At 50.0% G+C, this 27,588-nt stretch overlaps 1 protein-coding gene and 1 pseudogene across 1 annotated transcript; both read left to right on the top strand.

Moving 5' to 3' along the window:
- Positions 1–482: 482 nt before the first annotated feature.
- Positions 483–6,366, top strand: LOC136466888 (V-type proton ATPase subunit B 1-like; annotated as a pseudogene).
- Positions 6,367–8,197: 1,831 nt separating this feature from the next.
- LOC136465358 (uncharacterized) lies at positions 8,198–8,722 on the top strand. The gene has a single exon (XM_066464122.1). The coding sequence runs from the start codon at positions 8,198–8,200 to the stop codon at positions 8,720–8,722; it is 525 nt and encodes a 174-aa protein (XP_066320219.1).
- Positions 8,723–27,588: the final 18,866 nt, after the last annotated feature.

Consider the following 27,588-nt stretch of genomic DNA (forward strand, 5'->3'; position numbering starts at 1 on the left):
TTGCGTTGTGTTATCTCTGTCTCACTCAGGAACTCCGCCCTTCTTTATATAGTCAGGAGGCCAGAGTCCTAGTCGGTTTACAATGAGAGTTTCTAATAGGATTACAGAATAATACTACTACTAAGATTACATGGAAAAAATCTTAATTAGACTATATCTTCGCCCTTCCCTGTGGGGTATCCCGTGGGTCCTGTATCGACAATAACATAATAGTTGAATAAATCTTCTGAGCTTCATGTCGATCAGTTGACTACAAACTATACGTCTGGTAGCAACAGATAGACATTTTTGCTAGTTAAAATAAAATATAGATATCAGCCTGTTCGCTGGTTGATTTATGGACTGATAAATCCGGCGATGCTGGTTTGTTAGGAGAGAAAAATAGGCCCCGACTGAAACCACGATTAGATATCGTTAATTAATCTAAATATTTAATAAACCAATACTCCAGTCTTGTGGAGGCGAAAATAATTATTGTGGGCTAGCAAGCACCTGGCCTTGTGTCGTCGTGCGGCGTGCGTCCGTGCATCGTGTTCTCCCGTCTTGCCGTGTCTGATCTCCCGTTCCCCCGCGTGCTCTCTCTCTCTCTCTCTGGGCGACGGCTGGGCGACCGCCACCTCCAACCTACGCCAGGTGCCCGGGTCTTCTTCGGGCCCTTCACCGGCGACGAGCACCCACAAGGTACGCCCTACCCCTTTTCTTCCCCTAACTTAGGCTATTTGTATCCGGATCTGATCTGATTAGTGGCTACAAGTGTAGTATACATGTAGTAGCTTCGATTTATTTTGGCAAAAAACTATCGATGTATATGTGTACACCCATGTCCTTCACTGTGTCCGCTCCTGATTCTGATGGCTGCCATTGGCTCTTGGCCTGCTGCTTGTTTGCTAGGTCGCCAGTATGGGTCTGGCGAAGGATGGCGCCGAGTTGGAGGAGGGGTCCTTGGAGATTGGCATGGGTAAGTGCGGATTTGAGACTTCGCTGAGAAACTCACCACCAGGCTTGTTTATCATTTCTTCGGTCATGCATCTAGTGTAGGTTGTTATTTCTTACTGTAGGTTGTTATTTCTTACTGTATTTGCTTGTCTGATCCAATGGGCAATAGATAGGTTTGTGAAATTTGTTCCAGTTGAATGTTTTCTGAAAAGTGCTAAATGATCACATAATCATAAGATATTAGGCAATCAGTATATTTCACAATTACATTTTGCAGGTCTTTGCCAGTAGGCTAGCAAGTTAGTTGTTTAGCTTGGTTGTTGTGTGGTATGCAGGTCCCAGTTCTTGTATTAAAACACATACATGAAAATCGAATGTGGCAAATCATTATATATGATGTGTTTCACATGCTTAATCTGCAGTGCCTTGTATGTATAGGTAAATTATATTGAGGAATATAGTAGAGGTTTTCTGCATGCATCACATATCACTGTGATTATTCTGTTTAAGGAACTTTTGAATCCTATTGTTCCTATGTTGCAAATCATGCAGTATTTTTTTCTCTCGAACTACACAGGAGAGCTGCGTGTCATTTCATTAAGGTAGAAATAAAATACAGGAGTCTGGTTAGACGATACTCTAGTACAAAAACACCACCAACACACACCCACTCACTTAACTAAAACAGGCGCGCCACAAACAGCCTGCCTTATACCCCCAAGGCCGGCTCCCTGACCAAGAGTTCCTGGAGCTTTCTTGCTCCAGCACTGCACCAAAGATTGCCCTCAGCGCTGGCAGCAAGTAGTATGATTCTATCATCTGGGATCATGCCTGTTTACACTGTCATTATTAGTTTTGGCTCTTGTTAACCTCTGTAGTGACATCATGGATACGAAAGAATATCCTTTTAATTGACAAAGCAATGACACATTTGTTTATATGGTACTAAACGATTTCTTGATAAGCAGAGTATAGAACTGTCTCCGGTGTGGCAGGACCGCTCGTTATCTTGGACAAAGTAAAGGTATGGTTAGTTTTAGTTTCACACAGTTGCAGTTGCTATCACTGATTGCCCACTCAAAATGATTATGAAAGAACCCCCTGATCACACTCATGTATTCATTACTATTTTCTATTGAAAACTATATTAGGGTCCTAAGTATCAGGAAATTGTGAACATTCGGTTGGGAGATGGCACTACTCGTCGTGGTCAGGTCCTGGAAGTCGATGGTGAAAAGGCTGTTGTGCAGGTTGCTTCTTTCCTATGGATGCGAGAATGATGATCAGATTTTCGCTTCTTTTAATAATCTGCTTTGCTTTACACACTATGACTAGTTAATCTGGATACTAAACCACATGTCTATTAAAGGTCTTTGAAGGTACCTCAGGGATAGACAACAAGTATACTACTGTGCAGTTTACTGGCGAGGTAGCATTTTATTCCAGCTTATTTGATTTTTTGCTAATTTCATTTCTTGTTCTTTGTTATTTTTCTTCTACTTAAGTTTCAGATAATGTAGTCAAATGCCCAATTTCTTGATCTAGACCTTAATCTTGGTTTCTGCGGAACATGAACCTGATTTCATTTATGTGAATTATATGGAACCTGATATTGTAGAATTTGGGTAATGCAAACATCCAATATTCCTGCTGAAAGTTCTAGTGTTGAGCTTAGGCTTTATTGGGCTGTCTCAGTTAGTGTTATGATATTTGCATATAGTCACATAACATTCTAAACTGAATGGAAGGGGTCCATCAGGCATTCAAAACCATCCATAGTTTTTTCCCCTATGTGCCTTTCCTCACTACTTTGCCCCTTTACTTGCATGTTATGACATGTGCCTTTTATTCTACAGGTCTTGAAAACTCCTGTCTCACTTGATATGCTTGGACGCATTTTTAATGGTTCGGGCAAACCCATTGATAATGGTCCCCTGATATTACCTGAGGCTTACTTGGATATTTCTGGTGAGCTATTTTGCATTATGTGTAAATCTTAGACTTTGAGAATGCTGTAGCGTGTATTTTAAAGGGCACAAAATCACTAATGAACTTGGTCATTAGAAGGATCTGAGAGGTGCTGAATCATCCATTTTTTTTGGCGAACTTTCCTGTTTACCATATGATAGACTTATAAGGTCTGATACTATTCCATGAAGTTCTATCAATCCCATTGAGAGAACCTATCCAGAGGAGATGATTCAAACAGGAATATCCACCATTGATGTGATGAACTCAATAGCATGAGGGCAAAAAATTCCTCTCTTTTCTGCTGCCGGTCTTCCTCACAATGAAATTGCTGCTCAGATATGTCGTCAGGCTGGTCTTGTTAAAACTCTGGAGAAATCTGGCAAGCACAAGGAGGTAGAGTATAAACTTAATAAGATGTTTTAAAAGAAGATATTGCACTTTCAAAATAGTACGTAAGTTACTGTTTGATGTTGCTACTTTATTTATTGATTGACCTACATGTGGTTGGTTCTTACTCTAGTGCTTACATATGCTTGGCATCAATCTTAGGTTCCTGATTTCATCATGCCGTTCTTTTGAGCTAAACTTGCTGGTTGTGCTATTGTTGTATTTTCTGTTAGTGAAAGATTTACGTATGTGTTTCTAGCTGATCAAATAGATAAAACACTTATGAAGTTTTCAACTCAGGATTTTTGACATACTGTGACAACCAAGTAACTAACCACAATCTGGTGAAGTTTAGTCTGTTTACTTGTTCTCCAAAATAGATTATTGATTCTATCACTCATTTTAATTCTGGTTTACTTTACTTTCAGAGTGGCGTTGATAACTTTGCCATTGTGTTTGCTGCTATGGGAGTAAACATGGAAACAGCACAATTTTTCAAACGTGACTTTGAAGAAAATGGCTCAATGGAACGGGTCACCCTTTTTCTGAATCTGGTACGAAATTTATTGTTATATGGCTATTAACATTGTAACAAATGAAATTTTGATGAGTTAATGTGTTAGTATTAAAGCTGACTCTTGCTCTCTGTTCTCTTTATTGATTTACGGGCAAATGATCCCACTATTGAACGGATCATCACTCCTCGTATTGCTCTGACAACAGCAGAATATTTGGCATATGAATGTGGGAAACATGTTCTTGTCATTCTTACAGACATGAGTTCAGATGCCGATGCGCTTCGTGAGGTATTGAATTTGTTGTGTATTACCATATTTTCTCATATTATATGAGCTATCCGTTTAATACTTACTCTTTGAACTTATTCTAGAGTTACTTGGAGCAAATTTCATCTTGCAATTTTTTTGGGTAATACAAATCAATGGAATTTTAATTTTAATTATAAGTTAATGCCATTTATGTCTAGGTCTCAGCAGCACGAGAAGAGGTGCCTGGTAGGCGTGGTTATCCTGGGTATATGTATACTGATCTGGCAACTATATATGAGCGAGCTGGGTGTATTGAAGGTAGAAAAGGCTCAATTACTCAAATTCCCATTCTAACTATGCCTAACGATGGTAAGCCATGAAACTAACTATAAATTTGCAGTTAGCATGAGCATAGTGTCTAGTGTCTTAGCAAGTAGCACTCCTGCTCAGTGTTTCAAAGGCGACGCCTAGGCGTCCAGGCGGACCCAGCACTCACCTGGACGTCTAGTCGCCTTTTAAACATTGCTCCTGCTTGGATTGGCTCGCCTGCTGCCACAGTGTAGTATATTTCCTCCTGGGAGGACTACTTAAATGTTGATTTGGTTGTAGCTTTTCTTTTCCCATGAACACTACTTTTCTGTACTTCCAAATTATGATACCACATCCTTTGTTCTTTGGTGTTTTCTCAACAGATATCACACATCCAACTCCAGATCTTACTGGATACATTACTGAAGGGCAGATATACATTGATAGACAGCTCCATAATAGACAAGTTTGTTTGCATGTGTACTCTAATTGTAGAAGTAGCTGTGTCTTCTCTTATAGCCTTGCATTCTACTTCTCTTCTTTCATTTCATGGCATTAACGAGATGTATGATTTTCTATTTGCCTCTTAGATATATCCACCCATCAATGTCCTGCCATCTCTCTCACGGTTGATGAAGGTGCCAGTCATTGCAATCTTTTTACGCTGTTGTTTCTCTTAATGTGAAATTACATGAGTAATAATGCCATAATTATTCACCTGCAGAGTGCTATTGGTGAGGGTATGACACGTCGGGATCATTCAGATGTGTCTAATCAGGTATTTGTTTGAGCCTTTCAGTGCAGTGATTAGGATTCATTCTGCCTCTGATATTTTAAATGATCAACATGACTTGCTGTTCAGCTTTATGCCAACTATGCCATTGGGAAGGATGTTCAAGCTATGAAAGCAGTTGTTGGAGAGGAAGCACTTTCATCCGAGGATCTGGTCTGTCAATAGATTTCTAACTTGTGCTCAAATATTCTTTTTAAGTTTCTAAGTTTCATTCATTATGCCTTCTCTTTTTATTGTTATATGCAGCTCTATCTAGAATTCCTTTGAGAGGAAGTTGCCAAAGGGCGCCTAGCTCAAACGGTTAGGTGACCCAGCGGCACTCCTCAGGTCCTGGGTTCGACTCCCCGTGGAAGCGAATTTCAGGCTGAGGTTAAAAAAATTCCCTCGTCCGTCCCCATAACCAAAGCACTGGGGGGGGGGGGGGGGGGGGGGGGGGGGGGGGCACCGGCCCAATTCTCACTTGGGCGACGGAAAGCCACCGTGTAAGGGTGGGGGCGGGGGTTTAGGGGTTTTCTCGGCCGGGTGAGAAGGTCCTTATTTGTAATGCTGCGGGGTAGTCTTAAACCCCCGTCGAGTTTTTTTTTAGTTTGAGAGGAAGTTTGTAACACAAGGTGCATGACACTCGGAACATTTTCCAGTCACTTGACCTGGCCTGGACATTGCTTCGCATATTCCCTCGTGAACTTCTCCACCGTATTCCTGCAAAGACCTTGGATCAATACTACAGCAGGGATGCCACCCATTGATCTGTTTATAAAGGGCGTACCCAGTGTAGAGAGCTCTTGCTCTGTGCGGGGTCTGGGGAAGGGCGTCAGTGGCAAGCCTTACCCTCGCCTGTGCAATGCGAGGAGGCCGCGATGTTAGCCCACAGGATCACCGGCTCAGGTGAGTGAACCACTCATCAGTCTTGCCGAGCATCCACTAGTGTTGCGGAGCACCCACTAGCTAAGCCGACCATGAACAAACGTTGTCCGTCCCCACACGCTATGAATAGAGGTTGAAGAAGAGGGAGAACAGAGCATACACACATAGTATAAGACACCAGCGTTGGTCGAAGCCCTGTATGGGAGATGGCAAATCTAAACTTTCTTTACTGAGTTGCCGTGGTAGTCTATCTATATAACTCTATCTATCTAGTCCTAGTACAGCGCATATGCTGTAAAAGTAACTAGATAACACAGCAGGACTGACTTCTGTGCCTGTCCCTGCATGTGGCTACAGTGCGGCAGGTGAGCCGTTCGGCGTCTGCCTCTGACAACGGCTACAGTACCACAGCAGGGGGCCTTTTCGGCGCCGTCTTTCCTTGCTGTGTGTTCACACAAGGAAGCAGTAGATTATTCTAACAATTTTTCTCCTAATCCTACTGCTATCCCTTGTACCCCCTCTATGCCGATCATCTCCTTCAGCTCCGTGAGTCGAAGACGAGCGGCTTGGTGAGGACGTCCGTGAGTTGCCGACCAGTTTCGACGAACTTGATGACGCTCTGCCCTCCATCGACACAGTCCCTGAGAAAGTGGAACTTCACGTTGATGTGTTTGCTCCGATCGTGTAGAACCGGATTCTTCGCGAGGGCGATAGTGGGCTGGTTGTCCACCATCAGTGTTGGTGGGTGAGCTTCCACGCCGGTTAGCTCGCCTAGTAGTCGACGTAGCCACACAACTAGGCACGCCGCTGTGGCCGTCGATACGTACTCCGCCTCGCACGTAGATAGTGCCACCACCTTCTGTTTCAGCGATAGCCATGAAATTAGGGCCGATCCGAGGAAGACGAGCATGCCCGAGGTGCTCTATCGTTCGTTGATGTCCCCCGCCATGTCTGCATCGCTGAACACCGTGAGTTGCAGCCTACTTCCGCCGGTCTTTGGGAAGGTGATCCCATGATCTACCGCTCCCTTGACGTAGCGTAGTAGCCGCTTCACCATAGCCCAGTGATCCTCTCTGGGATCCTCCATGAATCGACTTACGTAGCCCACGACGAAAGCAATGTCCGGCCTCATGTGGACTAGGTAGCGAAGACCGCCGACGATGCTCCGGTAGAGTGTTGCATCCACCTTCGCCGCGGTGCTGGCCTTCGTCAGCTTCAGCCGCTCCTCCATCGGAGTTACTTATGGCTTGCACTCAGCCATGCCGCTTCGCTCCAACAGCTTGGTGGCATACACGCTCTGACCATGCGTGAGTTCTGCTTCCCCTGTCTCACCTCGATGCCGAGGTAGTAGGAGTGCGCCGAGATCACTCATTCGAAAACGAGCCGCCATCTCGCGCTTGAAGCCGTTGATGTCCTCCGTGCGCGCGCTGGTGACGATCAAGTCGTCCACATACACGCCGACGACGAGCTCCTCCTTCCCCCGTCGCTGCGTGTAGAGCACGTGCTCAGTTGCGCACCGTTGAAACCCAAGCTCGCCCAGCGTGGCGTCAAGCTTGGCGTTCCATGCTCGTGGGGCCTGCCGCAATCCGTAGAGCGTCTTGCGCAGTCGGAGCACCCTGTGCTCCTCTCCCTTGACGGCGAAACCTGGAGGTTGCCTGACGAAGACCGTCTCCGCCAGCTCGCCGTTGAGGAAGGCCGATTTAACATCCAAGTGATGGACGCGCCAGTCCTTTGCTGCTGCCAAGGCTAGTAGCAAACGGACCGACTCCATGCGCGCTACTGGCGCAATGACCTCGAAGTCGATGCCCTCGCGCTGAACAAAGCCTCGGGCGACGAGGCGCGCCTTTGCTTGACAATGGCGTCGAGCTCGTCCCGCTTGACCTTGTACACCCACTTCAGGCTGATCGGACGACTTTCTGGAGGTGGATCGACGAGCTGCCATGACTCGTTTTCCTCGATCGACTTCATCTCCTCCAGCATCGCCCGTCGCCAGTTTTCGTCCTGCTCGGCCAGCACGAACGTGGGTGGTTCCTCTGCACTAACGAGCAACACCTCTGCGTCATTGAGCAGCCGACCAGCCAGTCCTGAGGGTCCTGTGCCGCCGACGTTGTCATCTAGCCTACGGAACCGCACCTCCTCACCTTCGTGGAAGGCATCCACGAACTCAGTGATGTCACTTAGAGGTGAGGCGAACTCGATCGGCATCGATGGAGTTCTCTGTTCCGTCGGGGTGCTCGGCACAACACCTGGAGTGCTCGGCACCCTGGTTGTAGTGCTCGACACTACTTCTGGACAGTTCGTCACTACTCTTGCAGTGCTCGGCACCACTGTAGGAGTGCTCAGCCTCAGCCTTGGAGTGGTCGGCACCACTACAAGACCTCTTGGCTCCACCACGGGAGTGCTCGGCACTCGTCCTGGAGTGGTCGCCACCATTGCAGAACCTCCTGGCGCCACTCCTGGCGTGCTCGGCATCCCTCCAGGAGTGCTCGGCACTCCTCTAGAAGTGTTCGGCATCCCTTTCGAAGTGCTCGGCACTGCCCTAGGAGTGCTCGGCTCTGCCGCTGGAGTGCTCGGCACCCCTTCCGGAGTGCTCGGCACCTCTTCCCCAGCGTCTCCACCACCGTGGATCACCAAGTGCTCAACGCCGAAGGTGCTGGTGGAGCCGCCAGCTTCCCCTGTGCTCGGACTGCTCTAGTCCCAAGCCGCCTTCTCATCGAACACGACGTTGCGCGAGACAAGAACCTTGTCTCTGCGTGGGTCGTAGAGCCGATACACCTTGGCACCCTCCGCGTAGCCCAGGAACACCTTGGGTGTGCTCCTGTCCTCTAGCTTGGTGAGGTTCGGCTTTGTCTTCCTGATATGGCCGATGCAACCGAATGTCCGGAGGAAGGACACGCTCGGCTTGCGCCCATATCAAGCTTCGAACGGCGTCTTGCCCGTCAGGGTCTTGGTCGGAGCGCGGTTGAGGATGAACACCGCCGTGGTCACCGCCTCCCCCAGAACCTTGCCGGCATACCTTTGGCCTTCATCATGGATCGGGCCATGCCGACCACCGTTTGGTTCCGCCTCTCCACCACGCCATTCTGTTGTGGCGAGTACGGCGCGGTGTGGTGTTGCACCACATCCTGATCCGCGCAGTACGCAACGAACTCCACCGAAGTGAATTCGCCGTCGCGATCAGTCCTCAGCGTGCAGAGCTTCTTGCCGCTCTCGGCCTCCATGCGCATCTTGAACTTCTTGATCGCCGCCGTCGCTTCGTCCTTGCTCGTCAGTTGTTGCAACCACATGTAGCGACTGCAATCATCCACGACCAGGAGGAAGTACCGTCGACCACCGTTTGTAGCTAGCGTGATCGGCTCGCAAAGGTCGCCGTGGACGAGCTCGAGAGTGTCCTTCGCGCGATATTTGGTCGCCTTTGGGAATGGTAGCCTCCTCTGCTTCCTGGCCAGGCAGCTGTCACACAGCTCGCCTTCGTGCTTGATGTGGGGTAGCCCTCGGACCATCTTCTCCAGCCGACCAAGCGCGTCGAAGCTGAGATGTCTGAACCGGGCATGCCACATCCACGGTTCCTCGGTGTGCCTTGCCGCCAGGCACACCGGTTGCTCTACCTTGAGGTTGAGCAGGTACAACCGGTTTAGGGACCTCTTCACCTTGGCAAGAAGTCGCTGCTCCCGCTCCCTTATCCTAAGGACTCCGTCCTTGATCAGTACCTCGCTACCGCGCTCATCCAGCTAACTAATGCTGATGATGTTGGAATGTAGCTGCGGGATGTAATATACATCCGTTAGCGTGCGGTGCTCCCCGTTCTGACACCTGAAGATGATGGTGCCGTGTCCTTGGATTTCCACCCGTGAGCCGTCACCAAACTTCACCGTACCGATAACATCGTCGCCGAGCTCGGAGAAGGATGCCTTGGAGCCCGTTATGTGGTTGCTGGCACCATAGTCCAGATACCACCACTGCTCCTGGTCGGTGCCCGCACGTCCGAGGTGGACTTGGGCTCGTGGTTCGTCGAGGTTGATAGTCTTCAGGGCCTTCCCATGTCCTTCTACCGTCGTCGCCTCTTCCTTCTCGGCCTCGACGTCGTGCAGTACACAGAACGTCGCCATCAGGATAGTGGCCTCGTCCTCATCATCAGCTTGCGCCAGATGAGCCTCAGCCTTCTTCTCCTGCTTGCGGTTTGGGCACTCTCGTGCCCAATGGCCCATCTTCCCGCAGCATCGATAGGCGTTGGGGTCGACCTGCTGCTTCTTCTTCGAAGAAGCCTTGCCGCAGCGTTTGCCATCGCCACCGTGGCTGGAGGAGGCTGCCTTCCCAGAGTTCCTTCGAGCAGCCCACTCCTCTTCCGTCAGCAGCAGTTTGCCGCTGTCCTTCGTTGCTGTCGCCTGCTCCAGGCGCTCGTCCACCGCCCGCAGACGGCCTATCACATCCTCAATGGTGAGGGTGGACAAGTCCAGCATCGTCTCTATGAAGAGTGCGATCTGGATGTACTTTGCCGGCACGGAGTGGAGTTACTTGGAGACCGCCTCCTCTTCGTCGATGGTGACGCCATGGCTCTTCAGCTTGCTGATGAGCGTCTGCAGGCGGAGGGAGAAGTCCTCCACCGTTTCACCATCCTTGAACTTGAGGTTGGCGTACTTCTGCTTCAGAAGTTGGGCCGTCGCCTTCTTTGCGCGGTCGGAACCGACGCGCATCGCCGCAATAGCCTCCCATGCCTCCTTAGCAGAGCTCTTCGTCCCCACAGGCTTCCTGTACTCCGCTGGTACAGCAGCGAGGATAGCCTCCAACGCTGACATGTCATCTTTCTCATTGTCGGTGCCCTTGTCAACAGCATTCCAGAGCCGTCGGGCTCTGAGCTTGACCTTCATGGTCACCGACCACTCTCCATAGTTGGTGCGAGTCAGCGTCGGCCAACTGGTGCCGCTGACCTCCCGCACCGTACGAACAACGACCTCCAGTCGTGGCTGGGCAGCCACATCAGTGCCACTGCTGTCGTCCATCTCCGAACCGTTCGTCATCGCCAGCGGTTAGTCTGGCGACGACGCTTGTACGGCTCTGATACCACTTGTTAGCCCACAGGATCACCGACTCAGGTGAGTGAACCACTCACCAGTGTTGCCGAGCATCCACTAGTGTTGCCGAGCACCCACTAGCTAAGCCCACCACGAACAAGCGTTGTCCGTCCCCACACACTATGGCTAGAGGTTGAAGAAGAGGGAGAACAGAGCATACACACATAGTACAAGACACCAGTGTTGGCCGAAGCCCTGTATGGAAAATGGCAAATCTGAACTCTTTTTACTGAGTTGCTGTGGTAGTCTATTTATACAACTCTATCTATCTAGTCCTAGTACAATGCACATCCTGTAACAGTAACTAGATAACACAGCAGGACTGACTTCTGCGTCTGTCCCTGCATGTGGTTATAGTGCGGCAGGTGAGCCGTTCGGCGCCTGCCTCTGACAGCGGCTACAATACCACAACAGGGGGTCTTTTCGGCGCCGTCTTCCCTTGCTGTGTGTTCACACAAGGAAGCAGTAGATTATTCTAACACGCGACTTGAACCCGGGATCTTCTGGACACAGGCGGTAAGACTCTACAGCAGAGATGCCACCCATTGATCTGTTTATCCAGCACAGAAAGAAAACTCATTTCACCGAAGCGCAGCTTGATTGCTTGAATAAAGAGGAGAGTGCAAGGACTTGTGTCTTTTTTGTTTATATATATATATATATATATATATATATATATATATATATATATATATATATATATATATATATATATATATATATATAGTCATCCTATTCTTTCAGTCTCAGGCGGCTTTTGTAATATTATGCCTGTATATACTTGAATCCTATGGTGGATCTCATTGTTGGATGCAAGTGCGTAGGAGCACTGTAAAGTTGTATTGGCTGAAATGCTCGAATGTGTTGGTTATATTTGTTTATCTCTTTGTAAATTAATCAAACAATAAATGTCTTAGTAATATTTCTCTCCTTATCTATGTTGCTTCTGCTGCTCATTGTATTGCACAATCCTTCCCTTTTTGTTTGACTTTGAGGATAATTAACGAAAACATAAACGCATGAGATCACAATCTATGCTGAAGTGACAGCCATTTGGACCTCTGACCAATATTTTCTTAAGTATACCATCTTCACAACAATTCATAGGAGTAGAGTATGTATATGTGAGTTCATAGGGGTTGGTATACACCACTGTGTATGGATAATTGAATGTTTATATGCACTATGCGATTTGAACGGTAATGCTACTTGATGTTTGGATGCATCAGACGCACACTACCGGAATCCTTAAATTTGCCGAATGTTTTTATGTTTGCCGAGTGTATTCCCTTGGGCACTCGGCGACTAAGTTCTTTGCCGAGTGCTGCGCTAAAAACACTCGGCAAAAAAAAAAAAAAACACTCGGCAAAGAGTGGGTTTGCCGAGTGTCAAAAAAAAAAAAACACTCGGCAAAGAAATAAAATCTTTTTTCTGGAAAAGGAGAAGAAAAAAAATAAAAAAAACTTTGCCGAGTGCTCAGATCTAGAACACTCGGTAAAGAAATAATTTTTTTTTCTAGAAAAGGAGAAGAAAAAAAAATAAAAAATAAAAACTTTGCCAAGTGCCCGATCTAGAAAACTCGGCAAAGATTTTTTTTCCTAGAAATAAAACCCCGCCTCCTTTCCCGTACTGCCTCGCACACCGCCCCCTCTCTCCCTTCGCACACCGCGCACCCCTCCCTCCCTCCCCTCCCAGCTCCCTCTCCCTGCCCTCCCCGTCGGCGGCCGGCCCTCGCCGGCGCACCTCCTCCCTTCCCTCGCCTCGCCGACGCCCCCTTCCCTCAAATCCCGGCCGGCGCCCCTCCCCTCCCCTCCTCTCCCGGCGTCCCCTCCCCTCGTCGGCGTCCCCTCCTCTCCCGGCGCCCCTCCCTTCGCCGGCGCCCCCTCCCTCGCTCCCGGCGCCCCCTCCACTCCTCTCCCAGAAGCGGCGCCCCTGGATCCGGCCCTCCCTCTCCTGGATCCGGCCCCTCCCTTCTGCTCGCTTCGCACGGACTCGTGGAAAGGGATGGAGTCCACGGCCGCGCTTGCGAGGACGGCGCCGCCCCTCGCCGGGTCCACTCGCCGGCCCTCCTGCGCGCTGCGGCCGACGGTGTCCCTCTCCTTCGTCGTCGCTTCTACGACGCCCCGCGGTCGGCTCGGGCTGGGGCTGAGTACGGCGTCGGCGGGGAGCGGGAGGGCGGCCAGGGCTCACGCTGTCCTGCGGCGTAAAATCGTCGCCGCCTCGGTTGGTGCCCCTGCATACTTGGTCTGATTGGGTACTTGCATTAACTCGAGGCGTGGATGGTGGCGGCGGCGGTGCGGGTGTGGTGTCGGCGTGCCTTTTTTATTTTTTTTTGAAAAAAAAGTTTGCCAAGTGTTTTTTTGCACTCGGCAACGTCTTTGCCGAGTGCTCGACAAAAAACACTCGACAAAGTAGCGTTTGCCGTAAAAGGGTTTGTCGAGTGTAACACTCGACAAACCGTTTGTCGAGTGTAACACTCGACAAACCCTTTGCCGAGTGTTTTTGGGGCTTCGTCGAGTGCCCCTGGCACTCGGCCAAGCTCTTGTATCCGGTAGTGGCAGGCCCATATCCCACTAAGCAGCGCATTGCTCACCTTCCCTCACGAAGTCTTATCCATTCACTCCCATCCTGTGGAACTCATGGCCTGCGTCTCCTGTTCATCACCAATAGCTCATTCTGTGCCGCATCGCGCGCCCCATCCTATGCAGCGCCGCGCCTCCATCCTGTGTCCGCCACCCCACGCATGCAGCTGACCGATGCCTCTCCTAGGGCCGTTGTCGCATAGGCCCCGCACACCTCTACCATGCAGATGCGGCCCGCGCGCCGGCCTCTCCTGCACGTGGCATACAAAATGTCCGTCGCCTATGGCCGCTCGGCCACTGCCATGGTAGCTGAGCCGGCCCCGCCCCGTTCGCATGGCACCTGCGCCGCGCCGTGCATCGGCCGGCCAAGCCTCGATCGAGGCCGGGCCCCATCCCCCACCAAGCTTGCTAGCTACCACAGTTCCTCACAAGGTAGGTCTGTGGTCGCCGCCGACGTTGTGTTTCAAGCGTTTCAGGTGTTTCAGACTTATATTTCATGTGTTTCGCTAGATGTTGCCAAAGTAGATCTGGGACGATGCATATGTTGCAATGACAATATACGTATGTTGCAAGCTTATGTTTCAAGTGTTTCAGACGTATGTTTCAAGTGTTTCAACTGGGTATTGCATATGTTGTTATGGCTATACACATATGTTTTAAGCATATGTTTCGAGTGTTTCAGATGTTTCAGACTTATGTTACAAATGTTTCATCTAAATATTGCAAAAGTAGATCTGAATATTGCATATGTTGCTATGGCTATACACTATGTTTCAAGCGCATGTTTCAAGTATTTTATTTATTTCAGACGTATGTTGCAAGTGTTTCATTTGGATATTTCAAAATAGATCTCAGGGGAGCACATGTTGCAATTGCGTGCTGCTGCTGTATGGGTCACCTTATGTTTTCAAAAGTATTCTACTACGTAGGTTATCGTGCCGCCGTCGATCACCGCGTCCCTTGGTGTTGCATGCATGCATGCGGGCACGTGACCACACCATCTGCTAGTGATGGTGCTATGTGTATGCAAGCGAGCGTGGGTCACCACGGTATGTTTCAAAAGTATGCTGTTGCTCTTCTGCGTGGGTCACTATGCCGCCTATTGGTCTTGTGCGCATGTGACCACGCGGCTGCTGCTATGTGTGCATGCGGGCGCACGTGAAACTCCAGAGCGGGCTCGGTGGTCCCCAAGCCTGCTGTTGTGTGTGTGCATGCGTGGGTGAGTTGTTTTTCTCGCAGGAGCGTGACGGAGGAGGCTCCGGAGCTGCGTTCGGACGCGCCGTCCATCCGAACGTCTAGGAAAATTGGCTCCATCGGTCGATTTGAAAGAAAATCTTCACAACAATGAAGTTCTTTTTTAAAAGGGAAAATTGGTTAGCGGACACTGAAAGTGGAGGTCATTTGCTGACGGACACCCAAAATGGAGTCATTTGCTGAAAGACACTCTCGTTGCTGACAATTATGCTGCTGGACACCGCGCCCCTTATTTTATTCATTTTCACTGGTTGACGAGAGAGGAAGGTGGGGAAATGACATTCTTGCCCCTGCCCTTTCTTCTTTCTCTCTCCCTGTTCTTCTCCCCTGCTCACTGTTTGGGCTCGGGCAGGTGTGCACGGGACACCACCGGCCGCCGGCGAGCATGCAGGAAGCACCGCCGGCGACCACACAGGAGGTGCGGCAATCTGTAGCATCAGTTCAGTTTTTCCATTCATTCATGACAAATCAAACTGAAATACAGAAGTACGAGGAGCTCAGGCATCCGGCTTCCGAGCTAGCCGCCGGTGGTCGGGAGACCGTCCGTCGGTACACACACACCTGCAGGATGCCAAGATCAGAAGATGCAAACAGCTTGCTCGGAAGGGATGGACGGGAAAAACTAGTAACTTGGTGCAGGTTGCAGTACATCGGATCCAAAAGCACCGGCGGCCTCCTCCCGTATCCGCGTTGCATGCCATCTTTCGGGACCACGTTAGCCTCCGGCTGGGATTTTGACGGATGGCGACCCTGGATGGAGCGCAGACGCCACCACCACCGGAAGGGGAAGGGGAGCGTGTGTCGGTCGGGGAGGAGGCGCCTGCGCGGCCGCCGGTTGAGGACACGTGGTGGATTGGTGGCGCCGCCGGGGGAGGGGACGGGAGGGGGCTTGCTGCTGGATCTGCCATGCGTGAGGTCGGGAAGCACCATCGGCAAGCATGCAGGAAGCACCGCCGCCTCCTCCTTTGTCTGTGCACGTTTGAGAGAAGGCAGGGACAGCCGGGGACCTGCCCGTTGCGGCCTACCGGAGTGGCAGCGCAGGCACCGGTGCAGTGCGGGTCCCGCTCCGACACCGAGGCTAGGCAACCGTGTGTTCACGGCGTGCGCGTCCAGGTCGTCGTGGGCCATCCACGTGCGCGGCTAGACAGCCGGCCTGCTCACGCGCTGCTACTCGCCGCCGACACACCTTCTCCCTGCCTGGCTGTTGCTGCTGCGCCGCCTCTCCGCCATCAGTGAGCCCTCCCGCCGTCGGGCTCGACCAGCGCGCCCCTCCCCTGCGGTGCTGCTCTCCTGCCGTTGTTGCTCCCTCCCCTCGTCGTTGCTCTGCTCTCCAGGCCGGGATCGAGTGCGAAGGTGAAAGAAAAGGGAAGGGAGAGGTGAAGAAGAAAGGGGCAAAAAGGACATTTCACGACTGTTCTCTCTCTCAACCGGTGGAATGAATAAAATAAGGGATGCGGTGTCCAGCAACATAATTGTCAGCAACGAGTGTCTTTCAGCAAATGGTTTTATTTTAGGTGTCTGCCAGCAAACGACCTCCACTTTTAGCGTATGCTAGCCAATTTCCCCTTTTAAAAACGGTAATGCTCTCGTGAGGGCATCCGGGGACGGACGGACGTGGTTTTCCCACTCGCTCCCGTCCGCACCTCTTCAAAAAAATTCTCTCTAGTGCGCTCGGACTCCACTGTCATGGCCTTATCCGCCACTCCATCGGACCTTCGCGCCTAACTGCACCGCGCCGCCTGCCTTCCCTACTCTGCGCTCTACCGCGTCGCTCGCATGCGCCACGCCATCCTCCTGCCGCAGCCACCTCCGCTGCCTGCTTAGCCGCCGAGCAAGTGCATGCCAAGGGTGCGCCCTGGCCACCGAGCAAGTGCTCGCCCAGGGTTGCTCGCGCATATGCTCGCCCAGGGTGTTCGCGCGCCTCGCCTAGGTGCTCACCCAGGCCGCAGAGCAAGTCCTTGCCTAGGGGTGCATCGACGAGCTCCATGCGTCGTCGCTGACCTTCGCATCGGCGTTGAGCTCCGTGATTCATCCAAGTTGTAAGGTAACATTGCGTGCTAAAAACGCATGTTGTAAGAGTATGTTTCAAATGTTTCAGATGGATGTTGCAAAAATAAATTAGGATGTTGCATATGTTGCAATGGTTGTAGACGTATGTTGCAAGCTTTTGTTCCCAAGTGCGTTTATTTGGATGTTACATATGTTTCAGACATATATTGTAAGTGTTTTATCTGGATATTACATATGTTTTACGTGGGTTTCAAGTGTTTTTGCAAGTATTTCAGATGCATGTTTCAAATGTTTCATCTATTTTCAGACGTATGTTGCAAGTGTGCATTTGGATGTTTCAAAAGTAGTCACGTGTTGCATTTCCCTCCTCGTTTTTCCTGCTACCTAGCCTCGGTGTCTCCTCCCGGCGCTGGCTGGGCATCCGCCACTCCCTCCCCTATTTCTCAATGCTGGTGCCGTTCTGGGTGGCATGGGCCCCGTGTGGACGCGCAAAACGGTGCGGGAAAACAGACTGCATGCATGGGCGTCCGGACACCCTGTCCGTCCGGACATCCGGGCGCTAGCAAGCCCATTTTAAAAATCAAACTTGGCAGGCGTACAGGTTTAATAAAGAAAACAAAACCTTACAAGGTTAATTATACATGTGCGGTCATTGAACTTGATCTAAGTCCAACTCTGAAAGGATCTAGGCTAAGATTCTATTTGGTTGCAAAGTATTTTTGTAGTTTTATTAGACAAATTACCATGGTTTTATAGAAGACTTCAGTTTTAAACTGTAATGAAGTGTTTGGATGGAACTGATCGTACAATTTTTAAAACCATAGTATTGTTAAAAGTGTAGTCTTTATGGAGTTTTATAACTCTAATCTACTCTTCTTTTTCCCTAAACCATGATTTTAGATGTTTATGGAGTCTAAAACCACAGTTTCTTAATGGCATGGTTTCTGAATACTATGACATCCAAATAGGGCTAAGCTGCTAGCTAGGCTCAACGCGTCCTCGCAGCTCCGGCTGGTCCATTTCGTCGAGCATGTCATGCGCGAGGTCTCGCTCACGGTGACCCTGATTTCCTGGCATTGCTTGCGCTGCATGGCGAACCCGAAGAGCGTACTATTGACCTAAAGATTGGTCCCACACTCAAATTACAACGTACGGATCACAAAGTATAGCACTTGGCCGGGTGCTGCATGCAGTGGTGGAGCTGGTCAATTATCACGCCCAGGGGCTAACAAAACTAGCTCACAAATGCATAGGTTTAGATGATATCTCAATCCATGCTTAAATTTATAACAAAATTCATGAAACACATGGATGTGGTAAAAAATAACCTAACTAATAATGGTTTAGTTCGCCCTCGCCCCTTATATCTTTGCAACAATAGCATGTATAATTGCAGCAGGAGTGGGAGAAAAATAGATTTTACTATTTTAGTTCTTTTCATTGTATAGCTCCAAAAGGTTGTCTTAATCAATTAATTATCATGGAGTCTAGATCGGAGAGTTTGACATTAAAATAGAGATTCGCTACACCTAATTTAAAGTCGCCCTCACCGATCACATAAGGCGTCTGCTTGCTGGCTTTCTACGATTATCATGGAGGTTTAGACTACGGAGGTGTCAATTGTGCGTCGCCGTGCACCTCTGCCCTCGGCTCGTGATGATACGATGATGGGTCGTCGGCTTTCTGCTCGCCGAGTCGACAGCCAGCAGTACAGGTGTGGCTGCGGCGATGCAGGCCACTCGCCTAGCTCCCCAGCCCCTTAGTCCATTTGAGGTTGCCCCTAGCTAGCGCCTAGCAAGTGGCGGGGGCCAGCCACCGCGGCACCTCTTGCCAGGTGGCAGCCGCGTTCCGATGTCTAGAGTCGGACAGCAAAGGGATTGAGGGAAGAACCGAATCGGAAAGTTGCAGGTCGAGGTCTGCGTGTTCTGTCTTGGGCCGTCTGGGAGTCCAGAGATTTTAGCCCAACGCCTGGAGCCACTTTAGATTGGGCCAGAAATTTTAAATAGGTATAAGATATTTTCTGGGCCACGCCTAGGGTCGTGGCCCTAGGCCCGGAATCGCCCCCTGGCTGCATGCAAAATCCAGCTTAGCCAAGTTTGGATCCTGACCATGCCGACTTGAACTAAGCCTAGCCTACTTTGCAGTTAGACCTAGTAGGGTTGTCTATGTTTCACTTTGGAAAGGTATCTATTATGCTTACATGGTGAAGAACGGCTAAATTTACGAGCAAATCTGCAAAGGTTAACTATATATCATGCTTACGTGATGACGAACGACTAATTTTCGGACAAACTAGCAAAGGAAATGTCAAAACTCTAGCCTGGAAGGGGCCATCAGTGGCTTGCCCTAGGCCGACCGGCAAACCTAGGGCATCACTACTGGTCATTAGATTAGAGGATGAACAATTGAACATGATGAAAAGTAAAGTTATGATTTGATTTATGCGATTGGCCGTGACCCTTTACTTAGACAAGGTCGTCTTTGTTGAAGCAATGCACACAGGGCCTCGGCTATAGTCAGTTAGCATAGACGCGCATGTTTGTGGTGGCCACAACGGCGCCCACAACGTGTACTCGTGCGCTCCTTGTGCACGGTTTGTAACTTGTATAAGTATTCATCAGATATATATCAACTCGATTCAATGTTGGCTCCTATTTTCTTCATGGTATCGGTTAGCACAGAGTGATCCTGCCTACGCTGCTCGTTGTCTTCCGTCTCCGCCGCTCACCATTGCTCGTTGTCTCCTTGTTCTCGCTGCTCGACATTCTCTCCTCTGCCATGGTGGACATGGAAGAAAATCCCCACTTCAGGGTCAACCTCTCCAGCATCGACTTTTGTTCCGACTCGTTGTCTATCAGCGATGATGTTCCTCCTGTCAAACCACCCTCCACTGCTGCTCTCCAGATGATGAACATTAAGTCTCATGTTCCTGTCATTCTCAAGCTCGCCGGTCCAAACTACGATGAATGGCGATGCTTCTTTGATGCGTTCCCATAGTTCGACCTCGGCTCCCACCTTTCCTCCCCACCGACTTTGGAGCAACGCCATGATCCGGCTTGGCGCATCCGAGATCAGTGCCTCCTGAGTTGGCTATACAACTCCGTCTCTGTGCTCACCATCGTGCGTGTCCCAAAGGCCACAACACACGTCATTTGGAATGCCATCCACGATCAATTCCGTGACAACGAACTCCACCATGCCGTGTACCTTGAGGCCAAGTTTAGGAACCTTGTCCAAGGAGACATGAACATTACTCATTATACGGGTCGCCTAAAGCACCTCGTCGATGCACTCCATGATGTCGGCCAACCTGTTCGCAGACTAGCCAAGTCTTGAACATGCTCCGCAGACTTAGCTCCCAATACCGCCATGCCATCCTGGTGATCACAGCGAAGCAACCGCTGCACACATTCCTCTCGGCGCGTTCCATCTAGCTCTTGGAGGAGCACTACGACCAGAAGCATGCCAAGGCTGTTGCGCATCAAGCTCTTCTCGCTACCGACGGTTCTCATCCACCCGCTGCTTCTTGTGGTGACGGTGGTGCTGGCTCCAGCACCTACGTCAACCCTCCGGTCTCACGGTCCACGGCGGTTGGCCAAGGCCCACCTCCACGCCATGAAAACAAGCGGGGTCAGGGGCGGGGTCGCGGACATGGCGGTTACCAGCAGCCGGGTAGTTCCAGCTCTGCTCCTATGCCTCGTCCCCCCACAAGCTGGGCACCTGGTCTCAACCCTTGGACTGGTATGGTTCAGGCATGGCCGATGCTGTTTTGTGTCCCTGGCACCAGCGTCCTCAGTCCTCGTCCCCGTGCTAACCTCAGCAGGATTACTTCGCCGGTGCGCCGCCATAGCTCCCTCCTGGCGTCATCCAGCCACCACCCTCCTCCGCTGATGTTTGGAACAACTAGGCACTGCTCGCCGCACTGGTTACCTCAGGCATTCCATAGTCTGGACCGCAGGCCACTGAGTGGTTCCTCGACACTGGCGCAACATCTCACATGGCGTCCAATGCTGGTAATTTCCAATCCTCCCAACCCCTGTCTCGTTCTACACCGATTACTTTTTGCAATGGTGCCCTGCTGCCTGTTACACACTGAGCCTCCACATCATTTGCCACTTAACAATCACCCCTTCTTCTTAACAACATACTTGTGTCTCCCTCTCTAGTTAAGAATCTTTTTTCTGTTCGTTCACTCACTCGTGACAACAGTGTGACTGTTGAGTTTGACCCCTTCGGTTTTTCTATCAAGGATCTTCTGACTCGAGCGGTGCTCCTCCGACGTAATAGTACTAGCGACTTGTACCCTCTGGCGTCTTCTTCGCTGGAGGCTCTTGTTGCCGCCGCGCCTACTGTCGATCTGTGGCACCAGCGGTTGGGACATGGGCGTTGTTCTCTGCATTAATAAACACTTCATCATCTAGCATTCAACAGCTCTAAGTCTTTGTCCCATGTTTGCCAGGCCTGTCAACGCGGGAAACATGTTAGACTCCCCTTTTCGACTTCGAAATCTGTCAGTTATGTTCCCTTTCAGATTATTCATGATGATGTTTGGACCTCTCTAGTAGTTAGCTGTTCTAGGTTTAAGTACTATCTTGTGTTGGTTGATGATCTCACTCACTATGTGTGGACATTTCCTTTATGCTGCAAATCAGATGTTCTTGCTTGTTTATTGTCTTTTCATGCTTTTGTCGGCACCCAGTTTCAGCTCCCTCTGATATCTTTTTAGTCCGATAATGACAAAGAGTTTGTTAACCATGCCTTGCGCACGCATCTTGCTGCCCATGGCGTCGCTTTTCGGCTCTCTTGTACCTACACTTCATCTCAAATGGGAAGGTTGAGCGTATTATTCGGACGCTCAATGACTGCGTTCATAGCTTACTTCTTCACGCCAGCATGCCACCGATGTTCTGGGTGGAGGCTCTGAACACAACTACACACCTCCTCAATCACCGTACATGTCAGGCTAGTGGCAAGCAAACCCTATTTTAGCTTCTGCTTGGTGCCCCACCCAGCTACGATCATCTTTAGGTCTTTGGTTGCCTTTAATTTGTTTCCCAAATCAAGCCGCCACTGCTCCAAACAAACTTAGTGCACAGCAACATGCGTTTTCCTATAGGCTATCCTCCAGTCTATCGCGACTATCGTTGCTTTGATCTCGACACCTGGTGGGTCATCACATCTAGACATGTTGTCTTTGATAAGAGCAAATTCCCCTTCCACGACATCTAGCCTACATCTTCTCAGGCTACTATTCCTAATCCGACAATAGATGTCATGGTCATACAGCAAGCACCCCCACCAAATCCACTACCACCGGATGCTGTTTTTGGCAGTTCGAGATCACCCTCGACTGACACATTGCCAACCCCGCCTCCAGTCCCACCATTACCCTCTCCTTCCACTGAAAGTCCAGGGAACATGGTCACCGTACCTTCAGTGTCAGTGACGACCAGTTCACCAGCGCCACATGCTTTTTTCCCTTAAGTGGGTGCACATCCCATGTTCACCCGTTCACGGCTGGCATCTTCAAGCCTAATCCTCGCTATGCACTCGCAACAGCTTCCACGCCTGTCGCTTCATCTCCAGGCGGCCAGTTTCTCCTTTGCCAACATCAGTTCACGTTGCTCTTTGCGACCCCAAATGGTATGCTGTTATGCAACGTGAGGTGGCGTTTGGTCGATCGACCGCCCAGTGCCCACATTATCTCCGGGAAGTGGGTCTTCACGCACAAACTCAATTCAGACGGCTCTCTCGATTGCTACAAGGCCTGATGGGTTGTTTGCGGCTTCACGCAATGTGCTGGTGTGGATTTCGGTGAGACGCTCACGCTGGTCATCAAATCGGCCACCATCCGCATTGTGCTCACTATCGCTGTGTCCCAGCAATGTCCGACGTGATACCTCGATGTTTCCAGTGCCTTTCTTCACGGCAATCAACAAGAACACGTTCTTTGTCAACAACCCACTGGCTTTGTCAACCTTTCATGACTGGGTGCAGTACGTCTTCTTGAAAAGTCTCTCTATGGACTGCGACAAGCACCACAGGCAAGTTCGATCGTTTCGCCAAGTTCGTAATCAGCATCGGTTTCCAACCGACGCGCTCCGAATCGTCGTTGTTCGTCCTTCGACGTGGTCACGACGTCGCCTACCTTCTTCTATACATGGATGACATGGTGCTCATCGGCTCTAGCATGGCTCTCCTACAACGCATCATCGAGTGTCTCCGAGCTCAGTTTGCCATGAAGGATCTTGGTGAACTTCGATTCTTCGGCATCGAGGTCAAGCGAACACCTGCAGGTTTCTTCTTGCAGCAGTGCTGTGCCGAGGACATTCTACAATGTGCAGGATTTTTCTTCGACAGTTTCTTGTCTCCATGATACCGCGCGTGCGGCGCCTCCCTCCCTAACGCTGGATCCGTCGCTCCCACAGCTGGCGTCACCAAGGCCGGCAAGCGGGTTGATGCCTCCTCGAGCGCGTACCTCCTCTCCGTTGGTTGGTCACGCCTCCTCCCACTGGCATTGTGTCATTGTCGGCCTGTTGCAAGGAGATGGGCACGAGCCCGCAGGGGAGCACCCCGCCGACGCCATTGCTCACTGCCGGCTGGTCGCGCTTCCCATGTGAAACTGCAGGGAGCGCCCCGCCGTCCCGCCGGCCCTTCCTGGATGCGCACTTTCCCCTTAGCCCTGCTATCCCGCCGGCCCTTCCTCAGAACCCCGCCGTCCGCTTCCCTAGAGGCGCCCTTTGTTGTAGGCCAGCTGAGTTTTTCAATGGTGATGAGAGGAGCAAGAGGATGACATGTGGGTTCCTCTTGTCATTCTCTACTGGGATAGATTTTGGGGTCTGTTTTAGGTAGTGCTGCTAGAGGAAACAAAAAAAAAAGTATCAAAATAGATGGCTACTCAAATAGAAAAGTAGGGACTCTGTTTTAAGCAATATTGCTGGAGGTCCTAGGTTCCCAGACTGTGTCACACAACGAAACTAACTACACAGCAGGTCTTAATCGCGCTCACACCATGGCTGGAATTTTTCTGCCTTTTTTTGCTTTTTCCCTAGAAATTTGAGAATGCCGCTCTCGCTCTAAACATTTGCCTATTTCAGAAATCCCGCGCTTATGAGTTATGACTTGCGGTTGGTGGCGAGCTCACCATTTTCTGGCCGTTGTGCCTTTTTCACACACGCAGCCCTAGCTGTCTTTTTGTCATAGGAAGCGGCCGAAATATGCCCCCCGCCGGGTCCGAATTAAATATGTTATCTGGCAGGTGAAAACCGTCGTCGAGGCTGTCGACAGCGACCAACTCATTTCGGCCGTCGCCCTCGAGACGACAGCGACACGACTGCAGCCAGACCTCCGCCGCCAGGGATCCCTCTCCTTGCTGGCGCCGTGGAACACGCCTCCGCCTCGTCTGGCCCAACCGCGCGGCGTCGAATTCGTCGTCGTCCCTCTCGCCATCTCCTTGCTCCAACGGTCCAGCCGTTTTCGTGGAGTCAAGAACAAGCCGAACTTGGACGCTCCGCTTCGCTGGTAAGCAAGAGCCCTAAGTCCCTAACCCGCCTAGATCGCTCGCGTTCTCGCCTCGTACACGACGTCCTGGATTGCACGCGGCTATTCTTCATTTCTTCCTCGGCCAAGTCTGGGTCCATGGATTTGTTTGCGGCGCTGAGAATTTTCGTTTCTAGTTCGATATGATGCGCCCGATCGAGATCGGCCTCCGATCCGGTTGAGCCTAGCTATCTAGATTCGATTTTTATATAGCTTGAGATCGATATGACCAACTCATTTCGGCTGTCGTCCTCGAGATGACATCGACTCCAGCTAGACGCCTAGACATCCGCCGCGGGCGATCCTTCTACTTGCCGGCGCTGCCGTGGAACGCGCCGCCTCGTCCATCCCAACCGCGCGCGGCGTTGGTTTCGTCGTCGTCCCTCTCGCTAACACCGATCCTTGCCCCAGCCGCTCGCGTGGAGTGGAGACTGGTCACTAGAGAGTGGAAAGTGGAGTCGAGAGCAAGCCGATCGAACTTTGACACGCACCGCTTTGCTGGTAAGCAAAAGAGACCTAGCCCGCTTAGATTGCTCGCGATCTGGCCTCGTTAACGACGCCTGACCTTTGCACGCGCTATCCCTCCGGCAAGTCTGTCCGTGTGGATTTATTTGTTTGCCGCGCTAGGAATTTTCGTTTCTTGTTCGACATGATTCATCACCCGAGATCGATCGGCCTCCGATCCGGTTTAGCCTAGCTAGCTAGACGTGAATTCTTGGGGTTTAACACTCCGGGCAGAGACGCTCGTCGTCATCCGCACAACTGATTGAAGCATGTGTATCCGTGTGTATGAGGATCATGGATCTGATCCTGTTCCTGTTCTCGTACTACCTTTGTTTCGGAGATGGCGGATGGCTTTTTACAGCTGTTACCCTTGCATGCTTCCTATAGAGGCTATCCCAGTACGCCAGAGTACGTGCATCCCACTATGGCAGATAGGGGCGGAGCCAGGGACATGTGGGATGGGGCCTCATCTTCGGCCTCAGATCCGGTTGAGCCTAGCTAGCTAAACGTGAATTCTTGGGGTTTAACACTCCTGGCAGCGACGCTCTGGTCGTGATCCGTACAACTGACTGAAGCATGATCTAACTTGTGTATATATCCATGTGCATGAGGATCATGGATCTGATCCGGTCCCTGCTCTCATACTAACCCAGCATGATCTAAATTGTTTCAGAGATGGTGGATGGATTTTTATAGCTGTTACCCCAGCATTCACTACCGGAAACCGGCACTTTACCGAGTGCCGGAAGCTTTGCCGAGTGTATTTTATCGGACACTCAGCAAAGACGGCTTTGCCGAGTGTTTTTTTCGGCACTCGGCAAAGATGGCTTTGCCGAGTGTTTTTTTTTTTTGGCACTCGGCAAAAATACATCTTTGCCGAGTGCCATTTTTCGGCACTCGGCAAAATGCGTCTTTACCGAGTGCCTTTTTTCTGGCACTCGGTAAAGATGTATTTTGCTGAGTGCCATTTTTTTGGCACTCGGCAAAATACGTTTTTGCCGAGTGCCTTTTTTTGGCACTCGGCAAAGAGGCATTTTACCGAGTGCCATTTTTTTGGCACTCGGCAAAATGTGTCTTTGCTGAGTGCCTTTTTTTTGCACTTGGCAAAGAGACATTTTGCCGTGTGCATTTTTTTTGCCCTCGGCAAATTATTTTTTTCAAAGCAATTTTTGAAGCCCGAAATGAATTCAAATGAAAAACTTTTCAACTACAAAGTTGCATAACTTCTCAAGATCTACAAAGTTTATTTTGGTCATTTCTTCTTTTGATAAAACGACAATAACGTTGTTCATAAAATCTACATCTCTCTCATGTCTCATATTAGTTTCATAAAAGTAGAAGAGGGATATATAAGATTTGTGAATAATGTTACTACCACTATGTCGGATGAACAAATGACCAAAATAAACTTTGTAGATCTTGAGAAGTTATGAAATTTTGTAGTTGGCAACATTTTGATTTGAAATCATCTTGTCATGCAAAAACGGCGTTTGAATTTGAAAATTTTAAAATTTGAATTTTTCAAAAGACCTCGGATGGAAAAACTTCCTAAACGAAAGTTGTAGATCTCAAAAAGTTATGAAACTATGTAGTTGACAACCTTTTGATTTGAAATCATCTTATCATGCAAAACTACGTTTGAATCTCTCAAATTTAAAATTCGAATTTTTCAAACGACTTCGGATGGAAAAACTTCCTAAATGACAATCGTAGATCTCGAAAAGTTATGGAACTTTATAGTTGACCATTTTTTGATTTGAATTCGTTTAGGGCCTCAAACAAGCAATTTTCTCTCGGTTTAGTATAATATATGAGGATAGATAACGGAATTTAGACACAAGTGACAGTGTAGTGCAGTGGTAGAGCAGCTGGCACGCGAGGGAGAGGTCGTGAGCTCGAATCCCACCGGCCGCATTAGTCGCGAATTTTGCCCAAAAAATGCAGTGACTTCGATGGCCAGTGGCGCTGGACGGACGGGCGTTGGCCGGTGGCGGCCTTCCCCGAAATTTTTTTTTTGCTATTATTTTTGGGTTTTTTTCGCATTTTTATTTTGCCGAGTGTAAATCTTTGCCGAGTGCTTTTCCGGCACTCGACAAAGGCTTTGCCGAGTGCCCGACAAAAAGCACTCGCAAAGGCTTCTTTGCCGATTAATTCTTTGCCGAGTGCCCTTTGCCGAGTGCGGCACTCGGCAAAGCCTTTGCCGAGTGCGGCACTCGGCAAAGCCTTTGCCGAGTGCGGCACTCGGCAAAGTGTATTTCGTGCTTTGCCGAGTGCCGCAGACACTCGACAAAGTGCCGGTTTCGAGTAGTGATTCCCCCTATAGACCATGCATTCCTGTAGGGCATCCCAGTATGGCTGATAGGTGTTCCGACCGTTGGATTTGGACGGCGTAGATCACCCGTAGTATATCTAAGGATTGATGCAAGGGTAGTCTCCGCGGGCGAAGTTCGTTGGTCATTTATTTGTTTACCTCTGGAGGTCGGATTTTTAATAGGAAAATGATTGATTCCTTCGCTTGTCATATCTGTACCCTTTGCCGGATGTTGTCTCTTGGGTGTTTAATGTTTTTTTGTCGGATGTTGTCTTTTAGGTGTTTAATG

Source organism: Miscanthus floridulus, chromosome 7 (assembly GCF_019320115.1).
Source record: "Miscanthus floridulus cultivar M001 chromosome 7, ASM1932011v1, whole genome shotgun sequence".
In the NCBI taxonomy this organism is placed as follows: domain Eukaryota; kingdom Viridiplantae; phylum Streptophyta; class Magnoliopsida; order Poales; family Poaceae; genus Miscanthus; species Miscanthus floridulus.